Source organism: Lepus europaeus, chromosome 9 (genome assembly GCF_033115175.1).
Source record: "Lepus europaeus isolate LE1 chromosome 9, mLepTim1.pri, whole genome shotgun sequence".
In the NCBI taxonomy this organism is placed as follows: domain Eukaryota; kingdom Metazoa; phylum Chordata; class Mammalia; order Lagomorpha; family Leporidae; genus Lepus; species Lepus europaeus.
The window spans coordinates 23,953,220-23,976,950 of record NC_084835.1 but is presented as its reverse complement, the minus strand read 5'-3'; the positions used below and the strand labels follow the sequence as shown (position 1 = coordinate 23,976,950).

General features: G+C 51.7%; 1 protein-coding gene across 1 annotated transcript in view; it reads right to left on the bottom strand.

Annotated features, from left to right (window-relative positions):
• Positions 1 to 23,731, bottom strand: part of BSN (bassoon presynaptic cytomatrix protein) — a 111,010-nt gene that overhangs the window by 38,572 nt on the left and 48,707 nt on the right. The window contains exon 4 of the mRNA XM_062199952.1: positions 7,021 to 7,429. Coding sequence (XP_062055936.1) covers positions 7,021 to 7,429 — 409 coding nt within the window. The remainder of the gene's footprint in view (positions 1 to 7,020; positions 7,430 to 23,731) is intronic.

Here is a 23,731-nt window from a genome sequence, read left to right as displayed (position 1 = left end):
ACGGGTCAGCACTATGGCGTGGCGGGTAAAGCTGCTGCCTGCAGTGCACTGGTTTGAGTCTCGGCTGCTCCGCTTCCGATCCAGCTCTCTACTATAGCCTGGGAAAGGAGTGGAAGATGGGCCCCAAGTCCTTGGGCCCCTGCACCCACATGGGAGACCCGGAAGAAGCTCCTGGTTCCTGCCTTGGGATCGACGCAGCTCTAGCCATTGTGGCCATCTGGGGAGTGAACCAGCGGATGGAAGACCTCTCTCTGTCTGTGCCTCTGTCTCTCTGTAACTCTGCCTTTCAAATAAATTTTAAGAAAAATAGTTTTTTAAATAAGTATTTGATCATATTTCTGGACTCTATTCTATTTCATCAGTTTCTCTGTCTGTTCTTAAGCCAATATCACACTGTTTTGACTACTGCAGCTTTGTAGTAAGTTTTGCAGGAGGTGTGAGTACTCACACTTTGTTCTTTTTTGTTTTTGCTAATTGGAGTCCCTTGAAATCTATCCGAGGGATGTTTTTAAAATGCACATCCGCCTTTCCCACTGTCACCTTCCGAAGCCTCTGGAGTCCTACCTGGAGACCCCAGCAGGCACAGCAGAATCCGCATGCCCTTTGGTCTTGGCTTGTGGCAGCCAACACCCTGGACCTGGCTGCCCCGGGGCCTCTCCAGTGGGCCAAGCCTGTCCCCTCAGGCCTCCCTTTCTTCTAGCTGCCTCCTAGTCAGCTCATTCTAACCTCTGGCAGCCCAATGTCCTCCTCACTGGAGCCCCGAGCAGTCTGCTATGGCATCCGTCAACTCCCCTTGCTCCTCAGCCCTGCATGCGGAGTGTGGAGTTGGCGTGTGTGGTCCGGAGCTGGGCAGTGTGGCTGCTTCACTGCTCTCTGTTGCTCCAGAGCCAACGGCAGCTCCTGTCTCATCAGAAGGACTCAGGAACACTCTAGAGGTTGGGAAGAATGGGAAGGAGGGAGGCAGTCGCACTCTGAGTGGAACCAGCAGGCCTGTCCAAGACAAAGGCTGGGCCAGAAACAAAAACAGGAATAGCAAAACCGCCAGGTTAGCAGCCCACCCCCAGTCACTCTGCTAAGATTTCCAGGGTCCTGCCTCTCCCTGCCTTGGCTCTCTCTCCCTCCCCCCTCTTTCCTGCCTCTTCTCTCTCTCTCTCTCTCTCTCTCTCTCTCTCTCTCTCTCTCTTTTCTCAGTTTGTATAACTTATTGCAGTTAGCACACAGTTTAAAAATTCAGCAACACACCAATAGTACAAAACTAAACAGCATTATAAATTATCCCCCCCCTCAGGAAAAGAAAACATACTATCCTTGTCAAAGCTAGATGTCAGTCTAAGTTTTAAAACAAAGGAAGAATGTGAAACTAAGAAAAGGATAAAGCAACCACTCACAATGACCACAAAAGAAAATCCAAAGAAAAGTGTTTTCTCACAGACATTGTCTTCTCTAAATTAATAAAGATCATTTTTAACATAACCTGTATTTAAAGAAAAAACCTAGAAATTCTTCAAGTAGCTAAAGATAATGCTACAAGGACATTTTCGCAGCTTTGTTTGTTTGCTTTAAATGCCATGACAGCCAAATTAATACATATCTGACCAAATATTTTCAAAACAGTCCAGCAGCACACAGTGCAGCTTTCCATTCAGCACTGCTTCTCCCCTCTCTGGCCTCTCCCCCCTCTCTTCTCTCCGTGCAGTTTACTTATTTCTGTTTTTCTTTATCATCCAATCTCTTTTCATTCTGTTTCCTTTGCCCTCACATATGAAAACAACCGTTTGAAGAATAAAATGTCATATTTTCTGTTCTGAACTAATTTTACATTCATTGTTAGCTAACCTCATAGCCTTCTTTCATGGCTGAAAGGTAGGCTTCTCTGCCTGCTGGCTCTTGTCATGAAATAGCTCCTGCCCCAGGGCAACTGCCTCGGTGGCTCTGGCCTCCACCCTGCAGCGGTCCTAGCAAGTAGGCCAAATTCACTCTGTGCTGGGAACTTGGTCTGCCTGGGACGGGAGCCTGTACTAACAGACGAGGGGCGCTTCCAGCACTGACTAAAGGGTGGAGGATATTTCCCTGGTTTTTAAAAATTTATTTATGTATTTATTTGAGAGAAAGGGAGACAGAGATACAGCTCCCATCTGCTGATTCTCTCCCCAAATGCCTACAATGGCCTGGACTGGGCCATGCTGAAAATGGGAGCCAGAAATTCAATCCAGGTCTTCCTTGTGGGTAGTAGGAACCCAACCACCTGAGCTGTCACTGTTGCCTCTGAGGGTCTACATTAGCAGGAAGCTGGAGTCAGGAACTGGGAATTCAACCTGGCACTGCAATGTGGGATGTGGGCATCTTAACCAGTGTCTCCAGTGTCGGCCCCAGCATTTCCCTACTCACGTGGAGACAGTTTAGGTCAAAGCAGCTATTCGAAGGCAAACTGCCCAAGGAATAGACATGGAGGCAGAGGGTCTCCTAAAGGGCCTGATACCTGGAGATTCACGTCCAGGGACAAGGAAGGCTCAGGCAGGCAGACACCTTCTCCTGGGCCCAGTGAGGAGGCGGACACCTTTGTCTTTCCTCGGCGCATTGCAGGTCCCATGTCCTTCCAATATCTGCTCCTCATTCCTGTCTGGCTCAGGCAGCAACGAGGCCAGGAGGAAGCAGGGGGTGGGGACAAGGCTGCCGGCTGCAGTGGAGGGATCTGTGCTAAACTCACAGCACCACCCCCGGGCCATCTGGTGCCCTGGCCCTTTCTGGAAAGGAGAGAGATGTAGGCAGTAGAGGGAGAGGCTTGGAGCCATTGCATTATTTCCCTCCCTTCCCACACCATCCAACCTGGGTAACTGCCCAGGCTCAAAGCTTGCCATTGGGTAGCAGTAAGATGTATGGTGGTTTAAACATCCTTGGCTTGGTTTCAGTAAAGTCCAGACCTTAGAACACATAAGGGAAGACCATGCTCATTCCTCTATAGTTTCCTTACAGGGGCTTATCTGTGATTCTCACTAGAGCAGGGAGGGTGAGAGGCAGAGATGCGCTGCCTGCACCTGACGGCTGGAGATGCTGCTTCCCACTGGGGCAGAGGAAGGGCCTCCCATGTGCAGGCTGCAGCCTCCCTGGGTGGCACCTTAGCAGAACTCAGCTGAGGTGACCAGAAGTCAGCCTGCCTCTGCACTGCACTCACCCCTGAATACTGTCCCACAGATGAGGACCCACATGATCTCGGGGAGCTCCAGGCTGGGGTGTGCTGCTGGACTGCTCAGAGTGAGGCAGAGAAGTGGCTGTGCCTGCAGTCATTGTGCCTATGCTCCAGCAGTTCATTCCCAGCCTGCTACTCTGAGATCCTTCCCCAACCTCGCCTTCCCATGCCCTACCCAACAGGCTCATGCCCAAGCCTTGTCTCCTTCCCCCGGCTAGCTTCCAGAACAGAGGCCTCCCTCCTGGTGGAGATAGGATGGCAGGACCGAATATAAGTTACTGAGGACCGGAGAGGTGGACAAACAGCCTGAGCAGGTCCATGGCATCAGCAAAACCTGGGCTCCTGCTCTCCGTCAGAGCCACGAGATGTCCAAAACCCCACATTTAGGGAGAGAGGGAGGGGAGCCATCTTCTCGCCTTTTTCCCACACTGGCCACTGAATGCCAACACTTCTGGCCTCCGAGTGTCAGTGTATTATCAGAGGAAAGGTCTTGTGTGGGTGGTGAGAGATGTACAGAGCCCAAAAAAGACCACCCCATCTCTGTCTGTGGTTTCAAAAAGGTGAAATCACCAGCCCCAAGCCACCATGACTGCAGAAACCCAGGGAGAAACCACCTCCACCAAGACAGGTGGCTGGGACAGCCCTATTGGCTCTGAGCCAGCCTCAGCTTGAGCATACATGGAATATGGATGGGTGAAATGGAGCTGGGAGTCCTTGGGGGAGAGCTGGAGACTTAGCCAGTGGTTCTGAGGTCACAGATCTTTTGGTCCAGAATGACCTTTCTAAGACAGTCTCCTTGTTTGCAAACAGCTCCTTCCCCAGTTTAAATGAGCTCTCCATACTCAGAAACCCAGCAAAGTGCACAGACAGGCCTCCTCCTCTCTGTGTAGCCATGAGAGCTGGTCAGCTTGGGCATGGGTGCAGCAGTGTGCACCATGTCTGTGTGAGTGTTGAAGCTACCCTGGGACTCACAGGAGAAGCCTGAGTTTGTGAACCAGAAAATCCACAATTTCAGATCTCAGACACTGCTTCTGGCCAGACAGGGGTGACTGTTCTACCTGTGCAGGATTCTCATCTCTAGACCTGCTCTGCTGTTTTAACAGCACCAGCTGAAGCACTAAGACCCTGACAGAAGCTGAGACACAAAACCCAAAACACTGACTCCGGGGAGCACTGCTCAGCAGCGCCTGGTTCTTCCTCTCCTTTGTGCTCACGTGTCCTCACACAGCCACCTGGTAGAGCGGTTCCATCATACTCCTCAGCTGCACAGCCACTGCACTTACAAGCCACTCAGTGAATCTCTGCTTGGAACACACATGAAAAAGTTTCGAATTCCATGCTTTTTTCCAAACACCCAAGACTCGCTTCATTAGCAGTCTCAGAGAGGTTTGGAAGCCCTCATGTCACCTATGTGGCACTGGCCTCTCTCTGGAACTGCTAGATCCCTCCTGCCAACAGGAAGCTGGGGAGAAATGCACCTGCTGATAGGCCTTGGATGCAGGCCCTGGGCTGCCAGCCCTCCTACTAGGGCTCAGTGTTGCCCACACTGCCAGTGCCAGGGACAAGCTCCACCTCAGACAGGGTCCCCAGGATGCTCCCCCATGGCCAGTGTGTGCAGTGCTCCTACCCTTCCCTATTCCAATTGGACTACTCCTGGGAAGAGAGAAACTGAAAAAGGAGTGAGGGCTACAGTGAGTTTGCTGGAGAAGGTCACACTCCCTGACTCCCTGCCACCAAGACACACTTGACCTCAGAACCAGCCCCGGTATAGACCCAGAACCTCAGCTGGACACTCCTAGAAATGGCTCTCTTGGCAAGCTCCAGGTGACCAGAACAGATGTGCTCTGACTGGGATGGCTCTAACAGCACGTGTGTGCAAGCAAAGCCTGCGTATCACGTGGAAGCACAGCCAGGGCATGGCTCGGTTCTGAGCAGTATGACACGGGACTGACGCTACACCACGCACCTCGGGAAAAAAAAGGCTCTGCTTTCTTGACAGAAAAGCCAACTCTGGAAAAGCAAAGGTTCTGCCTGGAGACCACAGGAGAAAAGAGGTGTGGATGGAGAATGGACTAGGTCAGCTTCCCAAGCTGGGTGCCATGAGACAGCAGCCCCTGAAAGGAGCCCAGTGATGCCCTCCAGATGCGGAAAGCCCCAAGGAATCCTGCAGCAAAGAGCCATTTCCTTGGTGCGGGCCAGCGTTTGCTTGAGGAACTTGGCTCGGAAGGCTGGTTTCCCCAACACTGTGCCTCTGCAGTAAGGTTGAGGCCGCCTTTCCTCCTGGCCCTGAGCCTTGGCTTCCTCTCCACACGGTGAGGCAGATGGACTGAGTGGCTCCAGAGCCCTCCCACTCTGCTGTTTTTCCAGGCACAGCCAAAGGCTGACTCCCTCCCACCTCAGCGAAGGTCCTGGGTCTGAGGGAGTCCGGAGGCAGAGGCTGTGGTATGCTGAGGGCTGGGACGGCCTCCAGGAGCTGGTGGGACGCAAAGGGCAAGGCCAGCACAAAGAGGAGGTGCCCCACAGCCAGCTACCAAGGCTCCCCGCTCCCCTGAGACCAGGCACTTCTGGCGAACATCCCCGGCCTCAGTCACACTGTTCTAAATACTGAAAGGCAAACACTTATCTAACTGATCAGCCCAGGGACGGGCCTGTTTCTAATCACAGATGCAACCATCACGAGCACACACGCCTCCTCAGGAAGCCTCCACACTCCAGGAGCAACTCCAAGGCACTGAGTCATCTCCCCACGCTGATAGCTCCCTCCTTGGAATCTCGCACTTACCTCTCACAAACCACACATCCCACACCCACAGCACCTCATGGCATATATAGACCCTGACCTGTGAACAATAATTCTCACTCATTCTCCCTCCCACACAGTCCAAACAGCTCCAGCTGCTGGTAATCGCAAGGAGGCCAGGCCTGTGCTGGCTGTCAGCTGATCCCTGTCCTATCCGAGAGCAAAGCCTTTGGGGGAGAACCAGAGACTTTCATGTGTTACCCTGGAGGAGTAGGGGGAAGCCAGGAAACCTACTCAGTTCATTTGAAAGGGGTGGCCTGGCTCATCCCATACATAGGAGCACTCAGCCTCCAGCTCAGCAAATAAGGCCTCCTGGGGCAGGGCAAGGCATCCCACAGCAACGCACAGCACCCGGAATGAAGTCACATGTGTGTGTGTGTGTGTGGGGGGGGTGCTGTGGATTCAGAGTCCTTGGGGGAAAGAGGCCAAACTCATGGAACTGGTCCTATGGTGGCCTCTCGATGGACATGGGAAACTGTTACCCTCTGTGACCGCCTGGCACGGCGTACTCAGCCTGGGCACGCGTAGCTACTCCCGAGCTAACCGGAACAGAAGCCCAGAAAAGGAGTGTCCCAAGCCCAGCTGGAAGGAGGGAGTTAGGGAAGCTGTCGATGGCTACCCATGGGCTTCTGGGAGTCTTGCCCCTGAGCCCTTTTCTCCTCACCAGCACCCCTCCAGGACCCACTATTAAAGAGAGAGGCAGACCTCGGGCCAGGGATGTCGGTCTCCCTTTGTGCCCTCCAGCTGCCCATTGGCCCTCTCCCAATGAGTGTACATTGGGAAAAGTTGTTCTACGATGGCCTTAGATGTCTCCTAGACCATTTGTCCTGGCCAAACTTAGACCAGCTAGGGAAGCATCTTCTACTGAAAGCTGCCCAAGCACTCAGGGTATGCAGGAATCCCTCAGAAGATGTAGAGCCAGCACTGCCCCTCCCCCCGGAAGACAAGGGAAATGAGTGGGAAAGGAGAGCTGGAGAAAGAGCAGAAGGGAGCAGGAGAGGCGTGGCAGCGTGGCGGCGCAGAGGGGGTTTACCTGGGTGAGATGAGGGTTCGGGTTGAACCCACACTGGTTGCAGACTTTGTTGTGACACTGGGTGCAGGTGTTGAAGTTTGGCTGGCTGGGGGTCGACGTGAGGTCCGAGGTCTTGCATATGGGACACAGGGTGCTGCTGGGAAGAGGGGCAATCTGGGGGACGGAGTAGGGTGATGTGGGGGTGCTGCCTCTGTCCGGCGACACTGAGGGGGACCGCCCTGCTCTCTGCGTCCTGCTGTCTACCTGCAGCGTCCTGCGGGGGCCATCAGCCTCCTGGCCTGCTGGGCCCTGTGCCCTCGTCTCCCGGGGGCTCTCTCGGCCAGGAGCAGTAGTGGAAGCCTGCTTCGGGGTTGGGGAAGCTGCTCTCTGGCTACCCACGGGTTCCTTGGGGTCCAGTCTCCGGGAAGCGCTGAAATGACATTGAAAATGACTGTATTAGAGACACATCTTAGAGAAGCAGCCTGCAGAGAGGACTCTGTGAAGCTAAGCAACGTTGCCAAGCCCCACCACCACCCTCATCCTCCTGCCCAGTGGCATCATCTCAGCCACCATTCGCTGTGCTCTGCTGAGCCCTGACAAGCACCTCCTGCTTGAACCATCAGTACCAGGCCATGTGGCAGGGTCTCGAGTGTCCCTCTTACATCCTGACAGAGTGTGGATCCCCAGTCAGTAGGTCTGGGGTCAGCTGAAAAAAAATTTTTTTAGATTTATTTATGTATTCAAAAGGTGGAACTATAGAAGAGAGGCAGAGGTAGAGAGAAAGGGAAGTCTTCCATCCACTGGTTCACTCCTCAAATGGCCACAATGGCGAGGGTTGGGCCAGACCAAAGCCAGGAGCCAGGAGCTTCATTCGGATCTCCCGCATGGGTGCAGGGGCCCAAGCACTTGGGCCATCCTCTGATGCTTTCCCAGGTCCATTAGCAGGGAGCTGGATGGAAGGAGAGGACCCAGGACTCAACTGGCGCCCATATGGGATTCTGGTGCTGCAGGTGGCAGCTTAATCTACTATGCCATAGTGCCAGCCCTGGCTGCAATGTTTTAAAAAGATTTATTTACTGGCTTATTTGAAAGGCAAAGGGGACAGCACTGTGGCAAAGAAGCGCCTGGGCCTCTGCACCCACATGGGAGACCTGGTAAAAGCTCCTAGCTCCTGGCTTTGGCATAGCCCAGCCCTAGCTGTTGCAGCCATTTGATGGAAGATTCTCTCTTTTCTCTCTCTCTCTCTCTCTCTCTCTCTCTCTCTCTCTCTCCCCACACACACTCTCTCTTTCCGGTCTATTTCTGCTTTTCAAATAAATAAATAAACTGTTTTAAAAACAGAAAAATTAACAAAATGAAGGGCAGAGCAACAGAGAGAAAGGGAGAGACAGATAGAGATCTTCCATTCACTGGCTCACTCTTTTAACGCCAAGTTGAAGCCAGGAGCCTAGAATTCCATCCTGGTTGCCCATGATGGATGGCAGGGACCCCAGTGTTTGAGCCATCTTCTGCCCCTTCCTAGGTACATTATTAGGGAGCTGGATCAGAAGCAGAGCAGCCAGGACTCCAACCTGCATTCTGATATGGGATGCCAGTGGCTTAACCCACTGCACCTCAATGCCGGCCCCCTCGGCTATATTTTAATAAGTTCACAAATCCTGGTCTGTGAACCACACTTTGAGTACCAAGGCTCTACACCAGGGGTAAAGGAACCTTTTCTGCCAAGGGCCATTTGGATATTTGTAACATCATTCACGGACCATACAAAATTACCAAGTAAAAAATTAGCCTGCTAATAGGTGTATTAATTTTCAAGTCCAGCCAGACTAAATGATTTCATGGACCTTATATGGCCCACAGGCTGGATGTCCCAAACCCCTGCCAAATCAACACAGTAGAAACACCTAGGGTGATTTTTCAACTTCAGATCCCCAGATGGATCACATCAGATTTTGTGGGGAAAGCCTCTAAGCATTAGTAGTTTTCTCTCCTTAGGTGATCCAATACACAGCCCAAGTTCAGTGCTACTGCCCTGGACAGTCTGTTGCTTCTTATTTGTCACCTTCAGAGGCTGACCCCAGACTATGGGCGATACCAGCAGTTAGCAGAGCCCAGGCCCATTTCTCCCCACCCTATCCCTTTTGCCAATCAGGTAAACTGCTCAGGGGTGTGGCCCAGGCCATTAGGCCCACCTGGAAACCTACGTGACCTTCAAGCTGATAGGAGAAGCATATTGGCGCCAGTATTGGTTCTGTCCTAAGTCAGTGTCCCCGAGTTAGTTAGGCCCCTTCTCCCTGCTTTTTAAAAAGCCTACGTGGCTGTTAATGAACGGACATGTTCATCGAAGCCTGTCCACGGTGTTTCCTGGTGGAAAGGACACTGCCCCCTGCTCTCCTTGACCGTGTGGCTTTGAAGAACCAAGCTGCACCAGACAGCTGGGCGGAAGGAGGGGCATTTAATGCCATTTCCAGCAGGGATCTCAGTATCCAAAGTAAGCCTGATTCCAAACCCAGTCTAGTAAGATAGGATGAGGGTGACTTTTGCATGAGTGCAAGGCTGGGTAGGACTGGAGCTCTGCAGCGCGGTCATTGAGAAACCAGCTGGCCTGGCTGCAGGAGCCTGCAGAGTTGGGAAGTTCAATAAAAGGCAAAAAACATCAAACAAAAACTCAATCCCCTTATATTCCTTCTCCTTTGATCCAAATTAAGCTTACTTCTGCCAATTTTCTTCTTTTCCAGTTTGAAAGAGGCTGAATACAGAAAATCAAAAGCAATGCTTTAAATTGCTTCCCTGAAATTCTCTATTTACCTTGGACTGGGTTCATCTGGGTGGATGCTGGCATCCGGGAGTCAGAGCAGACATGCTGAGAGCAGCTACCGAAGCCCGGCCACAGCTGCCTGCCGAGCAGCCTGCCTTGGCCCTTTTGCCCCATCTCCCCAGTCCTTGGAGGCTCTGCTCCCAGCTGAAGGCCATCTAACTTGCCAAAAAGATCCAGGATGCAAATAGTAGTGACGTCTTTTTTTTTTTTGGCAGGCAGAGAGACAGAGAGAAAGGTCTTCCTTTTGCCGTTGGTTCACCCTCCAATGGCCGCCGTGGCCGGCACGCTGTAGCCGGTGCACCACGCTGATCCGAAGGCAGGAGCCAGGTGCTTCTCCTAGTCTCCCATGGGGTGCAAGGCCCAAGCACTTGGGCCATCCTCCACTGCACTCCCGGGCCATAGCAGAGAGCTGGCCTGGAAGAGGGGCAACCGGGACAGAATCCGGCGCCCCAACTGGGACTAGAACTCAGTGTGCCGTGCCACAAGGTGGAGGATTAGCCTATTGAGCCACGGCGCCGGCCACGACGTCTTAGGTCATGAGTAGAGAAGAGGAGCCCACCACAGGAGGCTCAGCCTGAATCACTCCACAGGTGGGCCTCCCTTCTGAATAAGTGGGGGTAGAGACACATGTCAGTCCAATAAAGATCCTTCCAGAAAAAAGCCACGCTATTAAATGTCCATCAAACATTCCTTCCATCAACATGAACATGCAGCTAACCACACAGTCACAGGCTTGCCATTTCCTTTAGAAGTAAGACACCAGAGAGTGAGTCTAGAGTCTCTGGGCCACCTCTGTCCCAGCTGTGGGGTGTACCCTGGTGGGGGCGCAGCCTGGTGGGGGCACAGCCTGGGGGGGCACAGTCTGGTGGGGGTGCAGCCTGAGGGGGCACAGCCTGTGGGGGTGCAGCCTGGGGGGCACAGCTTGGAGGGGGCACAGGCTGGGGGGTCAGCCTGAGGGGGCACAGCCTGGGGGGGTGCAGCCTGGGGGGCACAGCTTGGAGGGGGGCACAGGCTGGGAGGTCAGCCTGAGGGGGCACAGCCTGAGAGGGATGCAGCCTGGGGGGGGTGCAGCCTGGAGGGGGCACAGCCTGGGGGGGTGCAGCCTGGGGGGCACAGCCTGGGGGGTGCAGCCTTGGGAGGCACAGCCTGGGGGGTGCAGCCTTGGGGGGGCACAGCTTGGAGGGGGGCACAGGCTGGGGGGTCAGCCCGAGGGGGCACAGCCTGGGAGGGGTGCAGCCTGGGGGGGCGCAGCCTGGAGGGGGCACAGCCTGGGGGACACAAACTGGTGAGGGCACAGCCAGGGGGGCACAGTTGGGGAGGGTGCAGCCTGGTGGTGGCCACAGCTTGGATGAGGCGCAGTCTGGGGGGCACAGCCGAGCGGGGGCCACAGCCATGCTGGCCCACATACAGAGCGTGGGCTCCTCTATGGTCTTTCAGGAGACTGATTTCTAGGTATCCTAAAGAAAGATTTCCTATTTGTTAAATTAATGTTTCATTTTCTCACTTAAATTATTTGTGGCTGGAATTTAAAAGCAGCGCTTGAAAGCTAATCAGAAGCAATGGAGAGTTCTTTATTAGGGGAGAATGGGCCACAGCCCTCCCCCCAGGCCTCTGAGAAATGTAGCAATCGCTACTTCTTGTGGGTTGACTGGCGAGTGACAGGCGATCTTTTGTGTACACAGTGACTTTTTTACTTGAATATTGTATCACAGTGGAGACGTTTTCTCCAGATCCATGGCCTGGCCCAAACCAATATGTATTTTCTGAATGGACAGGCCACAGGCACATCATGGCTCAGAACAGTCAAACGTGGCCCCAAAGCGTCGGCCTGAGGAACTATGGGAGGGCCCAGCACAGCCCTCAGCCCTCTGCAGATGGCCTCATGCGGTGGAGCCCTGCAGGCACAGTTCCCGGAGCCCTCCCTGGCTCAAGCCCACCGTAGAGGGTTTTCTGCTGACAACCACAGCGGTAATTTTGTTGCAAGACACCTGTCACATACCAACTGGGAAGCCTCACAGAAACTCCACTGGGTAAGGATCCATTCTGCTCATTTTACAGACAAAGAAACTGCCATGCATACAAGCTAAGCAGCTTGCAAAGCCACCATGACTTTCAGGTAGTAGAGCTGGGATTATGGGATCCAGTCCGCCTGGCCCTGTCCTTAACCACCATCCTGCACTCTGTAGACAAGCACAGCATAGCTGTTGAGGGGGTGAGAAGCAGTGCAATTTGTGTTCTTTGTATTCTTGTTCCTTATTTCCTCAAGAGCTGCTTAAGTGGAAGTTCTGCAGGAGGCGGTCTCTGACCACTTTGATGCCCATGGCATTCCCAGACCCGATTTCATGCACATGCAAAGGGAACAGAAAGGTGTGTGAACAGTAGAGTGAGCCACAAAACATAGCCAAGTTGGGGCAGTGACATCATTCAGTTATGGTCATGTTGCCTGGAGCATGCTCAACAACACCGAGAGACTCACAGAGAAAATGACTCCAGTAACAGATATTCGTTCATGCATCCATTCAGGCATTTGTTCCATCTTTCAGTTATTCATATACATTTACTGATTCCTGGACCAGTTTCAGGCCCTGTGATAGGTTTTGAAGGTATAAAGGAATCAGTAATGGGATCAGAAATGGGATGTGGGGCCACAAGTGTTCATTGTATTGTTATTCTTCACATCTTACACATATTTTATAAGCCTTCTTGTTAAATACCTATTCAATATTTCATTAAAATACATTTTTATAAAAGTGAACCAGACAGGGATCCAGTCCTCCAGGGGCCTTCCATCTCGAGTAGAGACAGGTGTGCACGCAGATCACTGCCCCATGGTCCAGGGCAGAGGCAGAAGCCACAGAAGGCTTCAAGGACATGGAAACATCTAAATCAAGTCTCCTCAAGAATGGGCTGTGCTCCCAAGGTGAAAGGGAAAGTGCCAGCACACACAAAGACTCAGAGGTGGGTCAGAGCATGCTTGGCCTGGTGGTTGTACAGGCAAGCATGCAGATGTAAGCCACTGCTATTCCCAGCATCTAGACCAGTTCCAGCTCTACTGTGTAGTGAATGACCTGTGTCAAATGGGATGTTCAAAGTTAAGTGAAAAGAACCAGGACAGCAGGGCCTGTAAGGCTTTCAAACAGGGAAGTGTTTGGGCTCGGTGTCAGGGAGAAGATGGTGGAGGTAGGCAAGCCAGTAAGAAGGCAACAGCCCAGGAAAGTCCGAAGGTTGGGGGAGGGAGGGAAGGGACAGCAGGAGTGCTCTGCCTTGAGCCCCTTTTCACTGAGATGGGAATCCAAAGAGAGAAGCCAAGGGGTGGATGGGGAGTGTAATAGCAAAACCAAAAGTTTGAGTTTGGAGGCTGGGGATCCAAGAGGTATCAGGAGACAGGCCATAGCTTGGGCTTAATTCACATCAGTGTAGACATGTTTATATGGAAGTTAAAAGTTGGCAGGCGCCATGGCTTAACAGGCTAATCCTCCGCCTTGTGGCGCCGGCACACCAGGTTCTAGTACCAGTTGGGGCACCGGATTCTATCCCGGTTGCCCCTCTTCCAGGCCAGCTCTCTGCGTGGCCCAGGAGTGCAGTGGAGGATGGCCCAAGTGCTTGGGCCCTGCTCCCACGTGGGAGACAAGGAGAAGCACCTGGCTCCTGGCTTAGGATCAGCACGATGCGCTGGCCGCAGCGGCCATTGGAGGGTGAACCAATGGCAAAAAGGAAGACCTTCCTCTCTGTCTCTCTCTCTCACTATCCACTCTGCCTGTCAAAAAAAAAAAAAAAAGTTAAGTGCACAGACCCTTCTCAGGGACAGAGATTACCGAGAGAGCAGTGGTTCAGGAAAGCACCAGCACTTGTGGGAATACAGGAGATGCCAGAAAGGGAGCAGCCCCACAGGACTAGCTGTTCCCAGGAGGAAGAGCACTCAGCAATGCCATGTGTTGAGTTTATACATCTGAAGGCTGAAAAAGGCCACACACACAGAGGTCACCCACAGTGAACGCCCAGTTCCTTCATAACCCAGCCCAGCTCAGGCGCTGTCAGCCGCTCTCCTGTTGAATACACCGGTCCACCACGCAGGAGCTGCAAGGGTCATGGCAGTCTGTGGACACCAGTTCCAAAGGAGCCAGGAAGGAACAGCTGGAGGCCCCCTTAGGAGGAGAGGGTGAGCTTTCTAGAGAGAGGCAAAAACAAAGATCTCCACCAAAACATGACTGTGGGAGTAAGAGAGAGAGGGAGGTGCTTTCAGTCAGGGTGCAGCCCAGCCCGGAGGAGGACCTGCGTCCAGGGTAGAGGAACCATCTCTCTCACCACGGGAGGTGGGTCCTGCAGAGAGGCCCCTTGAGCCCAGAGCTCCTGACTGCAGCCTCAGGGAGCCCTAGTACTTGGGGGTCTGTAGGGAGGGGAGGGGACACTGCCATAAAGCAGAAAAGACCCAGGCAGACAGGCAGGTGGAGATGGAAGGAGAAAGCAGAGACCTGAAGCAGTGGCTAGAAGCCAGAAAGGGAGACCAAAATATCTTTCCCAGGGATAAGCATTTTTTAAGAGGGCCACAAAGAACAGAGGCCATAGAAATAGCTGGATTTCTGCCAGCTTTCCTTCACGGCAGCATTAGGGCTATTAACTGATCAGAAACAACGCAACTCAAAGCTGTTTGCCAAGGAAAGAAGGCGCCCTCTGGCCCCAGAAGGGCTGCTGGAAAGAGGGCAGAGCCCTCTCCATCAGTCCCTCTCTCACCAGTCCTCTGTAGCTCCGGGGCCCCTTGACCCACACCACAACCACTTCTGGGAGAAACCACACAGGTGGTGCTGAGCGGAAGCTGGGCTCCCCTGTTGGGCACCTCCCAGACAGGTACAAGGCCAACAAGTTCCTGTGGCTAAGAAGACACTCCAGACACCAACTATGTCCATAGGGCACCCTGGCTGCCCTGGTGTCTAGTGGGAAAAGAGAGAGGAGCCACTTGGGAGAGAGGGGAGCTGCTCTCAGGGAGGGCCTGCGGGGCTGAGGCAGACAAGAGGCAAAGCAGGAAGGTTCACGGAGGAGCCCATGGCTCCACCTGGCAGTTTTCTAGGGCATGCCCCCACTGCCTGCACGCCACCACCTGAACATTCCGCAGTAATGAACGGCCGCCTTTGTTCACCAGTGGGGGGGGTGGACTGAAGAAAACTGTCTAAGAGCAGCAGGACGGGCTGCCCGGCTTCAAACAAGGTTGTGATAAATTCATGGCTGACCTTTCTGTAATGGGCAATTACAGTGGGCAGACGCTGCAGGGCGGGAGGCACCCACTCCTCTGGGGCCACCGCAGTGATCCCTGCACATCCAGGAGGAACCAGAGGCGGTGGAATGGGGGTGCTGGGCTCCTCTAGCAGAAAGGAATGTGAGAATTCAGGAAGTTGGTGCCAAGAAAACATTCCAGTTCTCACACACGAAAGCATTTCCTGACCACACCACCCCGCCGTGCCCCGCCCAAGCTTTCAGGCCTGTGGACTCTTACATTTTTCTTGGTCATGTGCCTCTATCTAGATAACACCCCAATGCAAGTGTTTATTCACCAGTTCTGTGCTTAATATTGTTGATGAAACCTATCTTCCCAGACGGAAGAGCCAGGAAGGATGAGGTAGAAAATCAACACCAAACAGTTTTCATACTTTCTGCCTGTTCCTTCTTCTGGACATAGGTGCCCAGGTTAGAGGCCGAAGTCATGGAAATTCTGAAACTCCCAGGCCTCCGTCTTTAAAGGAGTCTTGTTGGTTGCTTAGATCAGATGCTCTCCTGCCCCCAGCTCTGCTCCATGGGAGATGTACATGGGGGCAGTGACAGGGAGGCCCCGGCTATCAGAAGCCAGCCTCACCAGACTCCTTGACTATCTATGGACCAAACAGAATTTGCTCTGCTGTTGGCAACAGCACGGGACAAGGATCTTTGTGTTCTGAGTCACAGCACTCACGGGGAGCCATTGACTGGATAAGGAGCTGGCACCATGGCGTCAGAGCTTCGAGATGCTGTCTTGGAGCCAGGGGATGCCCTGCTGGCTGAGAAGGGAAGGCATCCTACCCAGTCCTCCAGGGCAGAGTTTCCCAAGAGCCTAACACCTTTCTCTCCTAATTTCCCAGGTTCTTGAAGCTGGAGCCACATCTTAAGGGTAAGTTTCCAAGACCTAAAAGACCCCAGAGTAACCCAGAGAGCTAGCTCCTCCTTGGTACGAGTGGGGACAAAGCACTATGCTGGCCTGGTGACAGACCCCAAAGCAAGTGTGTACTAATCACTTGGACATACATGTACTCACACCTTCCCCAGACAAACACAAGAAGGAAGCACTAGTGCTACCCGGGCGCCCACCACCTCCACTCATCCCTTCCACTCAGACACCTGGAAAGACTCTTCCTATTGCCAAACAACAAGCTTCGGGCAGGCTCAGGTCAGTCTGTGCAGAGAACACGCTGACAGCAGCGAGCGCTGACTGCGTCACTGAGAGACGGAGTCTGGGGTGAAACTGCAAGTGGGTCAGGCAGGAGGGCCTGGGAGAACCCAGAGCTGCTGCCATCAAACGTGGCCTAGCACAAGCTGCCAGCAAGGTGGGAGCCAGGCCATCACTGCAACAGGAGTAAGCCCTGGGGGGCTTGGCCTGCAGGGTTAAGCACCTCTCTCAGGACAATCTGATATGGCTGGGTGCTTTCCAAGACTTGCCAGTTTCCAGAATCCACATCAAGGGTGGGAAATAAGGGGAACTTCCAATAACCCCAATTAATTGGTGATGACTGCATGGAAGGCTGGGCTGCGAAAGGAATAGTGGGAAAGCATCTTGTCATTGATGAAGCACAAAAGGCCATGGACTTATGATCCACGATGTAAAATAAAACCAAACCCTTAGACCTGCTTGAGGGATATTCAGCTTCTTGGAGTGTCTCACTCTGACCTGGGTCAGGCCCACCTCAGTCTAACTTCATCTCCCACTGGAAAGGGACCTCTCGGTATATAGTAGTTCATGTTGTGTTTATCTTTAACCTTCCTTGAGCCCCATTTTCACCTCTATCCTGTGGCTTTTCCCGTGTCACCAGAGCTGCCTGTGGGCATCAGTCAGTGGAAGCATCACATGCCATGAGCTCAGTGTAACTCGAAGGCTGAATGTCTCCTGCACCTGGTGCCTGTGACAGGCATTGTGAAGGCCAGCAAGTGCCGGATGCAATCCTCTCAGCTTAAGGGGTCACTGTGGAGGGGTCACTACTCCTTTGATTAAGCTTCTCCATTGATGTCTTATGAGTTCATCTCTATAAATTTATTTTTTATTGCCATTTATTTATTTTCATTCTATTTGTAAAGCAAAGATTATATGTATATATATATATATATATGTGTGTGTGTGTGTGTGTGTGTGTAGAGAGAGAGAGAGAGAGAAACAGAGAGATCATCCATCTAGCAGTTCACTTCTCAAATGCCTGCAATAGCTGGGGCTGGGGCTAGGGCTGGGGCTGGGCCAGGCCAAAGCCAAGATTCCCTCTGGGTCACCAGCATGGGGGCTGGGGCTGGCACTCAAGGACAGGAGCCATCACCTGCTGCTTCCTGAAGAGTGTGCACCAGCAGGAAGTGGGTGGGAAGGGGAGCTGGGACTCCGATACGGGATGTAAACATCCCAAGCAGCATCATAACTGCTGTGTTCCCAGAAAATTTGACCTATTCATTCAGTCACTTAAAAAGAACTCACAATAACAATTATTCTCTGAGTTCCTGAATGTCTGAACACATCTTTGTGACCTTTAAATCGGAACAACAGTTTGGCTGAACATAAAATCCTAGGCTTATACTTTCTTTCCTCAAGGACCTTGCGATATAGCCACTGTGTTTTTTGTCACTATTTCTGCAGAATGCTCTGGACCAGCCTTTGTCTCCTACAGATGTATTAACTTTTTTCCTCTGGATGCAATAGAACTTTCTTTCTCTTTGACATTTAGTATTTTTTAAAAGATTTATTTATTTATTTGAAAGTCAGTTACACAGAAAAGGAGAGGCAAAGAGAGAGAGAAAGGTCTTCCATCCACTGGTTCACTCCCCAACTGGCCACAATGGCTGGAGCTGTGCCCATCTGAAGCCAGGAGCCAGGAGCTTCTTCCGGGTCTCCCACATGGGTTCAGGGGCCCAAGCACTTGGCCCATCTTCCTCTGCTTTCCCAGGCCATAGCAGAGAGCTGGATTGGAAGTGGAGCAGCTGGGACTCAAACCAGCACCCATATGGGATGCTGGCACTGCGGAGGCTTTACCCGCTACGCCACAGCACTGGCCCTGACATTTAATATTTTAAAAGATGTGTTTTAGACTTGAATATTCCATATTTATGCTTCCTGAAATTCAGTATGTATTCAGATTTATTTGTTTATTTTATTTCTGGGGGAAAGTTTTCTTCTATTACATCTTTGAATGTTTCTGTGTTCCCTATGTGTTTTGCTCTTTTCTCCAGGGATATCAATTATACATATTTTTAATTTCCTTTTTCTTCCCACTAATGGCAGCTCCCATCTGTCTGTCCCTATCTGTACCCCACCCTACTCAATTCCTTGGGCAATGCCACTTCCCTAGTAATTCTTTGACATCACACAGGGTTCAAGGACACTCCCCAGTTTCTCCCATCTGTGCGGACCAAGAAGGGATTCTAAGCCCTCTGCCTTAGTCTCACAGAGGAAAGCACCCCCTCCTAGGGTTCTCCCTCATCTGGACTGACTTTGCTGTACTTGAACACTGTTCTTTATTTATTGTGCAAGTATTTCAAGTATTTCAGGTCATAGATGTTGGTAGCTTTGTTGAAGGTAGAGTTTTCTATTTCTTGTTCTTGTAGTTTTTTCATTAATTCAGAAAAGAGATTGAGTGAAAGGATGCTTTTAATTAATCATACTTAGCCAGAAGACGACCAAAAACAAATGCCATTTCCTCTGGTTTTCCACTTGTGCAAATTCTGAGTTTTCTAAATCATGAACCCTTTACAATTCTGATTTAAAATAGAGATTTTTGGGGCCAGTGATGTGGCATAGCAAGTTAAGCCACCGCCTGCAGCGCTAACATCCTATATGGGTGCCAGTTTGTGTCCCAGCTGCTCCAGTTCTGATCCAGCTCCTTGCTAATGTGCCTGGGAAAGCAGCAGAAGATGGGCCAAATGTTTGGGCCCCTGAACCCATGTGGGAAACTTGAATGAAGTTCCTGGATCCTGCCTTTGGCCTGGCCCAGGGATAGAGAGAGAGAGAGAAGAGAGAACCTCTATCCACTGTTCATTTCCCAAATGCCTACAACAGCCAGGACTGGGCCAGGCTGAAACCAAGAGACAGGAACTCCATCTGGGTCTCCCCTATGGGTGACAGGGAGTTAAGCACTTGAACCATCACCTGCTGCCTCCCAGGGTGCTCATCAGCAGGAAGCTGGATCAGAAGCAGAGTAGTCAGGACTCAAACAAGGGACTCTGATAAGGGATGCAGATCTGCCAAGTGGCATTTTAACTGCTGCCCCAAATGCCCACCCCGAAGACTAGCTTTATACAAAGGAGTAAAAGAGCTGGTTTCTTCAGCTAGAACTCAGAAGGAGAGGGTTACAGTTTTGCAACCTAATGCTCCTTTCCCCACTTATTCATCAAATGTGGGCAACAGCTCATTAGCAGGAGATTCCTGGGGAAGTCAAAACAGTGAGGACCTATGCTGGGAGCCAAAAGGACCAGAGAAAAGAAGAGATGGCAGGCAGGTGGCCAGGCCAGACTCCCTACCAGAACCAAGATCCAGTTCCTTGAAGGGCTCTCCTATCACCTCCCAGGCTTCCCAGATGGCCCTGACCTGGGACACCAGAAAAAACAAGAGCCCTAATCTTAGGGACTCTTTCCTTTGGAAACCATAACGACTGAACCCAAGAGGCTGACATCTGTCTGGGCAAATCACAGTGCATCCTTGCCCTACATCATGTACAGCATTTGGTCTGTAAGGAGCTTTCTGGCTCCAGTGTGTACTGGAGGGACCCCCTACTAGAGTGTTCCAGGCTAACCAGATCTCTCTGTGGACTACCCTACCATGCCCAGCTTTCTGAGAGGGCGCTGGCTGCCAGGAGAAGTTTCAATCACCTGTCCACGGCCGTCTCAGGAGCCGTGGCCCCTGTGCTAAGCCTCTGTTCACATTTCCCCGCTTCTGTCTCTTGGGAGGGCTGCACATCTGCACTGGGACCCCACACAGGCACAACTTTGAGCTGTGTACTGTCCCAGTTTTCTGGCTCCAGGGAGAGTGCCTAAAGATAGGGAGCTCTCATCAGGAGTCGGAAGTCATTACAGAAAGCTGAGTCAGCTGTCCCGAAGTTCCAGTTACTGCAAATTCTATTACTACAGCCCTTTACCAAGGGGACAGCACTATGCTTGTCAGCTTGCTTCCAAATTCTGCTGCAACCAGGAAGTTGAGATAAGCTAAGAGAAAACTGCAAGCTTTTGTGACTATGGAGAAAGCAGGCCCTGCTCCCCCTACCCCAGTCCCCAATTCTGGCCCAGAAACCTCCAGTTCTTGCCCAGTCTTCAGACTCAGCATTCAGCCTGCCCTCAGGGGCTGCCAGGATACAGTCTCAGTCCACAAAGATGGCTAAGGGTCTACTTCATACCAGCCCTGGTCTAGGCACAGGAAGGAAGACAGGAATGCAGCTAGCATCACTAATACGTGAATTAGCGGAACACCTGCTATGCTCGGCAAACAGCCCTGAGCCTGCTGCTGGAGAGTTCCAGGTCTCACCTAGCCTGAGACCCCTTGACTCCTTTCTCACAGGAAGTCAATGGAAATGTGAAACTTACATCTGGGCAAGGTCAGGCCATGGCTCGGGACGCCCACAGCCCATACCATCATGACTAGGTTTGGGTCCAGCTCTGCTTCTGATTCCAGCTTCTTGTTAATGTGAGCACTCAGAGCAGCTAGTGATGCCTCAGCTGATTGGGTTCCTGACCCCCATGTGAAAGACCTTGACTGAGCTTCAAGTTCCTGGCTTCTTCCTGGCCCAGCCTCAGCTATTACAGACATTTGGGGAGTGAACCAATGAATGGCAGTTCTGTCTCTCTGCCTCTCAAATAAAAATATAAATATAATGTGATAAATATATAGATCATGTGATATATATATATGTATGTATCACATTATGTTTATTATCTATTTTGGGGAGAAACACCAAAGTAACATCTGCCCATTCCAAGTTAAAAATCTGGCTGTCCAGAAATCAAGCCTACTTTAAAAAAATTTCTCTGTGTATTTATTTATTTGAAAGGCAGTGACACAGAGTAAGAGAGAAGGAAAGAAAGACAGAAAAATAGAATTCTTTGATTCACTGGTTCACCCCCAAAATTCCACAACAGTCAGGTTTGGCCATATGGAAACCAGGAACACCATCAAAGGCCCCTGTGTGCATGGCAGGGACCGAAGAACTTGAACCATCATTTGCTGCTTCTCAGGTGCATTAGCAGGAAGCTGGACTGGAAGTGCAGAAGCCAGGACTAGAACCAGCATTCTGATACGGGATGCCAGTGTCACAAGTGGCAGCTTAACCTGCTGTACCACAATGCCTACCCCCAGCCTACTTTTCTTTAAAATTTAAATTAAAATAAATTTTACTAGCAATAGCCTGCTTGCTTTTCATGTTTCTAGAAGAAAATGAAGAAAAAATTATCTGTGACTCAAAAGCAATAAAGGAACATTATGACTGGGGATTACCTATGATCCTTAGTTTTAGCTTAGAGTAAAACAATAGAAGAGGTCAGATTTTCCCACCGCTCCTCAGCCCCTAGAGTAACACTGTTGGCACCTTTTGTCACCTGCAGCCACAGGCTGGGGCACTGTGCTAGCTCTTGGGCAGGGCTGTTCCCACAGCTGAAGGATGTCACTTTTGAACAAAGGGTCTGCAGCACTGTTTGGCACCAGAAGGGATAGGCTGTAAAAGCAAAATGCAAGCCCCAGACCTGTACCATTGCCTTGCAATTTCAAATTTACTACAAAAAACTCACTCAAAACAAGTATTCTCACACACAAAGCTCCATCTATCATGTGCAAAAAAGTGGAAACTTGAATGTGCACCTGTGTGTGTGTAGGGGCTGTGGCCAGGTGACAGAAAAAATCCTGCAGGAAGATGTGGGAAAGGAGAAGGGATCCAGAGAAAAGTGGGCCCTCTGGCTTTCCTCCACACATGGTCACTACCGAGTCCTCAGTGGTTGGCCCAACAATGTTTGTGGGCTGAATGACCAAAGGTCAATGGGCTGGTAACTGATCAGGGAATCGGAGGCTGTCCATGGTGTCGGCAGAAGGAAACCCCAATGCAACAATCCTGACATGTGCCAGGCATCCCAGGTAAGTGGCAGACAAGTCTAGGAGACAAAGAATTCTGAAATCTGAGATAGACATGATGGTATGTTTGTCTAGGAGTCTCATTCACAAAGCCCATTTGAAAAAGGGCCTGGTATGCAGCCGGTGTTGTGGCACAGTCAGTTAAGCCACCACCAGCAACCGTGGCATCTCATATAGACACACCGGTTCAAGTCCTGCCTGCTCCACTTCAGATCCAACTCCCTGCTAATGTGCCTAAGAAAGCAGCAGATGATGGCCCACATCTGTATGGCAGACCCAGATGGAGTTCTTGGCTTCTGACTTTGGCCTGGCCTACCTGGCTGTTACAACCATTTGAGGAGTAAACCAGCAGATGTAAGATCTCTCTTCATTCTATGTCACTCTGTCTTTCAAATAGATAAATATATAAATATTTAGAAAAAGGCATGGCTTTTCCTGTGGCAGGTGCCACAATTCATAGCCACATGGCGCAAAGCCCACACAGTCACACAATCATATTATGCTAGCTGCTTATTCTTCCTATCCAAGGAGTCACAAGGGCAATGCCATCAATCCCACCCTAGCAGGTGTAACACTGCTCAGCAGCCAGTGCCAGGGTTACCACCCCACACTTGGAGCACTTGTCCACAGCCTCCTGAGCACTCTACTAGGCAGGTAGAGTGAACCCCTGCACTTCACCCGCACCCCTACCTGCTCACGTTCTAGTCTTACTCTACAAGGCTCCTCCCTTAAAACCCAATTCAACTTCCAAAACCTGGCTCAAGCTCCCAACCTTCTACACCCTTCTCCAAATGCCCCACCTCACAGAAATCTGCCATGCCTTACTACAGATTCCTCATGGCCTCCTACAGGCAGGGCTCCTCGTATGCTTGTGGGCCCTTCTCCAGCCTCACCCTCTCCCCTCAGCTGCCTTTAGCATGAGGCCAAACACCTGAGACAGGGCAGGTGGGAGGAGTGCTGACCTGCTGCCTGCAATTGTTTATAAGGTGTGAGAGACACAAGAATGATGACATATGGCATCTCAAGCACGATGCATGATTCCAGCAAAAGAAGCATCCCTGCTTCCAAACAACACTCACAACATCAAAGGACATCAAAGAGGAAAGCCACCCACCCTCGTCACCGGGGCCACTGTTTTGCACGCCTGCCTGCTGACTGCGCATGGACCTGGCTCCTTTTCCTTTCCTGCCAGCGGTGCAGCCTTCCCTCTGTGGCTTCCTTGCTTTTCACTCTGACCGGGAATCTGATGTCTACCTGTGGCACTCTGGCTCCCACCCCCTCCTCCCTCGGGCTGCACGACAGGAAGTGCTGGGGGTCCATTTCTAGATCTCTTCTGTGGATGATTCACCTATCAACCCCTGGTGAGTATGCCCAGGAACAGGGTTTCTGCGGGAGCTGCCCCCACCTTCCTCTCTCCCCCTTTCCCACACATCCCTCACTGTTCTGCCTGCCGTGGGGGAAACTGAGTCTCCCTATGTATGGCTCAAGGCCCAAACCTCTCATCCCAGGAACCACCAGTCCTGACCCAGCCTGATCGGGAGAGGCCCTCTCTCAGGCTGACCTCCAGGAGCTCCTGCTATTTACTTCCTCTT